Source organism: Schistocerca gregaria, chromosome 5 (assembly GCF_023897955.1).
Source record: "Schistocerca gregaria isolate iqSchGreg1 chromosome 5, iqSchGreg1.2, whole genome shotgun sequence".
In the NCBI taxonomy this organism is placed as follows: domain Eukaryota; kingdom Metazoa; phylum Arthropoda; class Insecta; order Orthoptera; family Acrididae; genus Schistocerca; species Schistocerca gregaria.
The window spans coordinates 195,577,799-195,585,046 of record NC_064924.1 but is presented as its reverse complement, the minus strand read 5'-3'; the positions used below and the strand labels follow the sequence as shown (position 1 = coordinate 195,585,046).

Genomic DNA, 7,248 nt, shown 5'->3' with positions numbered 1-7,248 from the left:
GGTTCTATCATACATGAAGCGCTGGTATAACGAAGTAAGCCAAATGTTAAAAAGGGAACAAAATGAATAACTGAGGGTAACAACAAGTTTTAACTGCTCCAGTCAATTCGTCAGTACAAACAAAGAAAACGTTTACATTAGTAATTTACAAACGTTTGGAAGCAATGTGCTCCAGCACATCTTGAACCAATACTTCAATCGAAGTCGTTCCAGAAAAGCGTAGCTACACACGCGTAATTCCGTTTCTCCATAGTGATTTTGATTAAACACACAAAGCGACAGGGTAATTGGTATTAAAGATTAATACGTCTACATCACTGTAATTTTATTTCATGCAAGAATCAGATGTAAGCCATTGCAGTATTAACAAATCACGCCATACACCTCAATAGTTATAATAGGACAACACAAGTAATACAAATAACCTCTTTTTGATCACATCTTGTAGCAAATATTTGATGACTGCACATCCGATGATGTAACACGTAGTTTCTGAATATAGTGGTCAGCACGTTAGACAGAACATCCGGCATCTGCAGGGAAGTCGCACACCCTAAGCTCGGCGTTGTACTGCAGGCCCTCCGGGCACGGGATCAACCAGGCCACGCCGTTCTCGTCGCACTTGTAGAAGCTGTTGCAGTCACTGGGGTTAGGCAGCTGGGTGACGTCTTCTGGATCCCAAGGTGGACATGTGGGAGCATCCCCAGCTGGTTGCTGCGTGCTTTCGCCGTTACCAGAGTCAGCGTTACCATTCTCCTGATCGTCGTCAGAGGGATCGTCGCCAGATGGGTTACTTGGTGTAGCTGACGAAGAGCAACCGGCACTCTCCGGGTAATCACACACTCTCAGCTCCGCGTTGTACTCTAGTCCATCCGGGCACGGTATGAGCCAAGCCACACCATTCTCGTCACATTTGTAGAAGCTACTGCAGTCACTTGGATTGGGCAACTGAGTGACGTCGTTTGGATTCCACTCTGGACATGTAGGAGCATCTCCAGCTGGTGGATTCGGGCTTACCTCATTACCTCCATTAGAATTTTCGTCATCTTCATCCCCCTCAGAAGGCGTATCTTCCGACGGGTTGCTTGAGCAACCAGCATTTTCTGGATAATCACACACTCTCAGCTCTGCATTGTATTCGAGACCAGCTGGGCATTCAATGACCCAGGCAACGCCGTTCTCGTCACACTTGTAGAAGCTGCTGCAGTCATTCGGATTGGGGAGCTGGGTGACGTCATCAGGATTCCACGGTGGACAGGTGGGGGCGTCGTCAGAAGGTGGAGCTGGAGAAGCGCCTCCATTGTCATCTGATCCCCCACCAGAACCATTATCGTCATCAGCAGGAGGAGACGAGGATGAGGAGCAACCTGCTCTCTCTGGGTAGTCACACACCCTCAGCTTTGGATTGAACTCGAGGTTTGCTGGGCACGGGATGACCGTTGCGACACCTGACGGCTCGCACTGAAGGAAACTTGAGCAGCTGTCCGGGTTCGGAAATGGCCCGGACGCTCCCTGGCAAGTTGCACTAACCTGAAAAAAATTCCTTACATGTTGGTATTCTCCCATTATCACTGATTACAGTGATATACAAAACATGTGGTTAAACCGAACCCCATCGACAATATTTCGGAGCTTGTTCAGGAATATGGTACGTTAAGAGCTATTTAGAAAGTTATTTGGCGGTCTAGTTGACAGAGTAATTGCAATTCAATTGAATTTTTAATCCTTTTATCTCTGTATGTCTACTGCACTGAAAATTTGTGCACCATAGAGTAGTTGTCGACAGTAAGCATTGTGTGTTGTATGGAAACAAACTTGTTCCATTCACCCAGCTAACAAGCTGTTGACAATAGTAATATGCACTTTACTCATCGCCCCCATGTATGCATTGTACTACATGGTAATGTCTTGGTATTGTCTTTAGGGTAGCGTTAGCTGGTATTTAACAGTGGTAGACAGCTATACGGATATGTTTCCGGGCAGAGAATTGTCAGATATGAATATCTTGCAGGGATTTACTGAATGCGATAGAAGAGCGGCACAACGATTTAGCTATGGTAACAACATCTGTGCACAGGCGCTTGCATGAAACGGTGTTTGTTTTGGAAACTTTAGTGATTTCATAATACAAGTATCTGCTGTGAAGATATTTTTACGGCAATAAATGTAGATGTGATATTAATCCAAATGAATCACAATTAAACTATTACTTTTCAATGATCGATTGTAGGTCGAGAGTCGATTGTACCTAAAGACAAAAAATGTTCCTGACCAATTGCCAAAATTTAGTCGGAGGAGTTCTGATTCACATTGTACAATTATAAACCTAGTTTTAATGTGATTTCTTGGAAGTTATTTGTCTATAAATGGTATGTCAAGTACTCAAAAAGATTCTTCAGCTATTAGAGTTTTGTGGGCTACATATTTCATACATTTCTCTCCTCACCTGGAGCTTCTCATTGTATTTGTCACAGTACATTTTTAGTTCGACCAACTATCGCACCTTTACTACTGTATCTTTTACTTTTCGTTGTGTTTCGATATTTGAGTGTATCTGGCCAGTGGTAGAACGCTAAACGTGCACTTCAATAGCCAAAGATTTTTTGTTGCAGGTCGATAGAGGAGACCATCAAGAAACAGGACCTAACTTGCTTCAGCGAAAACGTCTGAGGAACAGCCTGTGAACTTGACCTTCTCAAAATAATGGCTGGCGCCTGAGCGAAGACAGATCACTTTTTTAAAAGTCAGACGATTCTTCCCCTGTAATTGGGGGTGGTTTTACTGTCATTTGTTCTGATCTTCTGGCTGACGACAGATGTGATGCAGATCTCCTTGCTACTGTATCCTGTGCTAGCCTCTGCATCTGTGAGTAGCTATTACAATCTAGTCTTACTATATTCGTCTGTTGGCCTTCCTCCTCTACAATTTTTACGTCCCACACTTTCCTCGAATATTATATTAGTGATCTCCTTACGACTCATAATGTGCCTTATCAGATGGTCTCTTCTTTTAGTCACATTGTGCCACAACTACTTGAACTCCACAATTATATACAGTAATTCCTCGTTATTTACAAGATCTGCCAATCTAGTCTTCAGCATTCTTCTGCAGCACCATACTGATTGAAAACCTATGTTCTCTTCTTGTATAAACTGTTTATCTTCCACGTTTCACTTCCATACGTCGCTACACTCTAGGCAAGTAACTTCTGAAAAGACTTCTTAACACACAAATCTATGTTCGATGTTAACTAATTTCTCTTCTTCAGAAACATTATTCTTGCCATCGCCTATATTGTCTACTTCGACCATCACGAGTTATTTATCTGCCCTGATGGTAGATCTCATCTTATATACTACTGCAAGAGTCTCGTTTCGCAATCTAATTCCACAATATCACCTGATTTAATTCGACTCTCTTCGTTTCAAGACACTCTCCATCCCATTCAGCTGCTCTTCCAAATTATTTGCTGTCTCTGATAGAATTAAGTTATCGAAAAACCTCAAACTTGTGATTTCATCTTCCTGAACTTTAATTGTTACTCTAAATCTTGTCCTTGCTTGTGCAGATTTTATAACACCGGGGATAGGCTACGTAACTGTCTCAGTCCCTTCTCCAATCACTGCTTACCTTTCATGTTCCTCGACTCTTACAATTGTCGTTTGGTTTCTGTACGTGTTGTAAACTGCCTGTCGCTCCCTGTATTTTACCCTGATACCTTCAAAATTTGCAAGGGCCAGACTCCTTACATCCGTGATTAATAGTAATTGCAGCCTAAATGGAAGACGTTTTACACCTTATTTCACACTAATTGATGTAAACGAGTGTAAATGACTTCATCAGAGGCCTCCTGTAAATCATACAAGACCTAGACCTTTCTATTTCCGCGCTTAACAAGAAACAGAGAAAATTTTTCTTCATACAGAGGCCATACAAGACACCTGTGACATCAAAAGCCTTTATTCTGCTTTATACAATAATCCTGTCACATTAATTCTATGCTTCGTACAGTGTTACCAGTCATATAGATAGTACAGGCATTAACGACTGAATATAGCTGATAAACGTTTTACATTACATTGGTAAAATATGTTTGTAGATGAGACTTAACCTTAAACAGAATTCAATATTTTGACCTGTTTTTGTAATTAATAGCTATATTCGTAGAACACTTGGACTGAGGAGATTCGAGTAAAGAAATACAAAGCAGGATTATTTCATCTTCGCCACTATTCACCTACATACGTATTACTTGGAGAGATAAGAATTTCAACAGAACAATCACACTAATAAATGGCTCTCTGTTATATTGAACTAAGTAAACTGTAAATCGTGAAGTTGAACACCCATGTACATTAGGCACTGAAAACATTAATAGAGCTATTGGGTTTTAGACTCAGCAAACGCTACATACTCTGCAAAGTGGTTATCATGCACTTACCACAGTCACCTTTCGGATGGAAGCTGCGCAGCTACTTCCAACCAAGGCAGCCAGTGCGACAGTCACAAGTAGTGGCGATCCTGGAAGACAACGCACAGTACAACACACAACTTTTCACACGAGGAGATTGGTAATACAAAGATACAAACGATTTTTCCAAAATGAAGCTGAAATTTAATGCGTCTACTCGTCGGTTTGCCCTAAGCATTCATTTCCAGTAAAGCAAAGGAATTACAGCGATTACTGTTTGAAGCTTCACTATGCATCTCAGATTCTTCTATGTGGGATAATGTACAGGATGAGTCACCTAACGTTACCGCTGGATATATTTCGTAAACCACTTCAAATACTGACGAACCGGTTCCACAGACCGAACGTGAGGAGAGGGGCTAGTGTAATTCTTTAATACAAACCATACAAAAATGCACGGAAGTGTGTTTTTTTAACACAAACCAACGTCTTTTTAAATGGAAAGACGTTAGGTTTGTGAGCACATCTGAACATATAAACAAATACGTAATCAGTGCCGTTTGTTGCATTGTAAAATGTTAATTACATCCGGAGATATTGTAACCTAAAGTTGACGCTTGAGTGGAATAGAGTGTGTCCCGACAGACCTTTAGTTTATCTCTAAAGTTAATTTCAGTACCTGCTGCTCAGGCAACAGAATGCATTTATTTCGTATGTACTGCGTTTCTATTAAGGCGTTTCTGATTCAATACGTACACTACTGGCCATTAAAATTGATAGACAAAGAACAAATGCAGATGATAACGGGCATTCATTGGACCTATATACTATACTAGAACTGACATGTGATTACATTTTCACGCAATTTGGGTGCATAGATCCTGAGAAATCAGGACCCAGAACAACCACCTATGGCCGTAATAACGGCCTTGATACGCCTGGGCATTGAGTCAAACAGGTATAGCTGCCAATGCAGCTTTAACGCGATACCACAGTTCATCAAGAATAGTGACTGGAAAATTGTTACGAGCCAGTTGCTCGGCCACCATTTACCAGACTTTTCAATTGGTGAGAGAATGTGCTGGCCAGGGCAACAGTCGAACATTTTCTGTATCCAGAAAGGCCCGTGCAGGACCTGCAACATGCGGTCGTGCATTATCCTGCTGAAATGTATGGTTTCGTAGGGATCGAATGAAGGGTAGAGCCACGGATCGTAACACATCTGGAATGTAACATACACTGTTTAAAGTGCCATCAATGCGAACAAGAGGTGACCGGGACGTGTAACCAATGGCACCCCATACCACCACGCCGGGTGATACGCCAGTATGGCGATGACGAATACACGCATCCAATTTGCGTTCACCGCGATATCGCCAAACACGTATGCGACCATCATGATGCTGTAAACAGAACCTGGATTCATCCGAAAAATGACGTTTTGCCATTCGGGCACCCAGGTTCGTCGTTGAGTACAGCATCGCAGGCGCTCCTGTCTGTGATGCATCGTCGAGGGTAACCGCAGCCATGGTCTCCGAGCTGATAGCCCATGCTGCTACAAACGTCGTCGAACTGTTCGTGCAGATGGTTGTTGTCTTGCAAACGTCCCCATCTGTTGACTCAGGGATCGAGACGTGGCTGCACCATCCATTACAGCCATGCGGATAAGATTCTTGTCATCTCGACTGCTAGTGATACGAGGCCGTTGGGATCTAGCACGGCGTTCCGTATTACCCAACTGAAGCCACCGTTCCATAGTCTGCTAACAGTCATTGGATCTCGACCAACGCGATCAGCAATGTAGAGCTACTATAAACCGCAATCGCGATAAGATACAATCCGACCTTTATCAAAGTGGGAGACGTGGTGGTACGCATTTCTGCTCCTTACACGAGGCATCACAACAACGTTTCACCAGGCAACGCCCGTCAACTGCTGTTCGTGTATGTGAAATCGGTAGGAAACTTTCCTCATGTCAGCACTTTGTAGAGGTTGCCACCGGCGCCAACCTTGTGTGAATACTCTGAAAAGCTAATCATTTGCGTATCACAGCATTTTTTTCCTGTCACTTAAATTTCGCGTCTGTAGCACGTCATTTTCGTGGTGTAGCAATTTTAATGGGCAGTTGTGTATATCCTTAAGAGTTCCCAGAACCTATCTCGGTCGGTTCTGTTCCGAACTGCTTTAAGCTGTTGTTTTACAGACTTTGGCATTGCACTTTATGTATTTCCAAATAGTGGTCAATTCCCTTACTTGTTACATATCTGAGAATGTTTAGCTTGGAGAAACCGCAATAAACAGTACAGAAGAGAACATTTTAGAAACAACTCTGTTCGAACAGCTTAGTTTAAAAGTACAATGTAGATTTTCTAGCCAAAGAGAAAATGTATGAAAAGTTACAAAGATGCAAATATCACGGCAAGTTGCTCTTACCTCTCATGATGCCAGTCCGTTACTTTCCGCAAAAGGTGCCTCAGACTTACATTCGGCCCGCTTAAATACTCTCACAAGGGCCGTCTTCCCGCGTCAAACGAAACTACCCGAACAGCAGCTCCTCCGATAAGAAACAAATATACCATTATGCATATCACAGTACTCCCGATGCATTAGTTACTTATCTGATGCTGACAATTGCTATTTCATCACCTGAGAACATATGTAATATACCGATGGTGGTCATTAAACACTCTGCCAAAGTGATTGCCCAGGAAATGTATCGGATGAGATGTAGATGAGATACAAATCGCTATTCGCAGAAACTGCGTATGAGTGGCACTACTACACATTAAACTACTATTGCGGTAGCCAACTGCGTTTCTTCTAGCCTTCGTAGCCAA

At 42.5% G+C, this 7,248-nt stretch overlaps 1 protein-coding gene across 1 annotated transcript; it reads right to left on the bottom strand.

The window, feature by feature from the left end:
* Nucleotides 1–304: 304 nt before the first annotated feature.
* On the bottom strand, nt 305–6,890 carry LOC126272228 (chondroitin proteoglycan 2-like). Its single transcript, XM_049974928.1, has 3 exons — nt 6,845–6,890; nt 4,442–4,521; nt 305–1,530 (listed from the first exon to the last, which is right to left on the bottom strand). The coding sequence occupies exons 1-3, from the start codon at nt 6,849–6,851 to the stop codon at nt 514–516; spliced, it is 1,104 nt and encodes a 367-aa protein (XP_049830885.1). The 5' UTR covers nt 6,852–6,890; the 3' UTR covers nt 305–513.
* Nucleotides 6,891–7,248: the final 358 nt, after the last annotated feature.

Excerpts from the sequence above, each read along its gene's own strand:
- LOC126272228 (XM_049974928.1), bottom strand. Across the intron at positions 1,531-4,441 it reads CCATCCGAAAGGTGACTGTG|GTTAGTGCAACTTGCCAGGG; the intron begins GTAAGTGCATGA and ends AATTTTTTTCAG.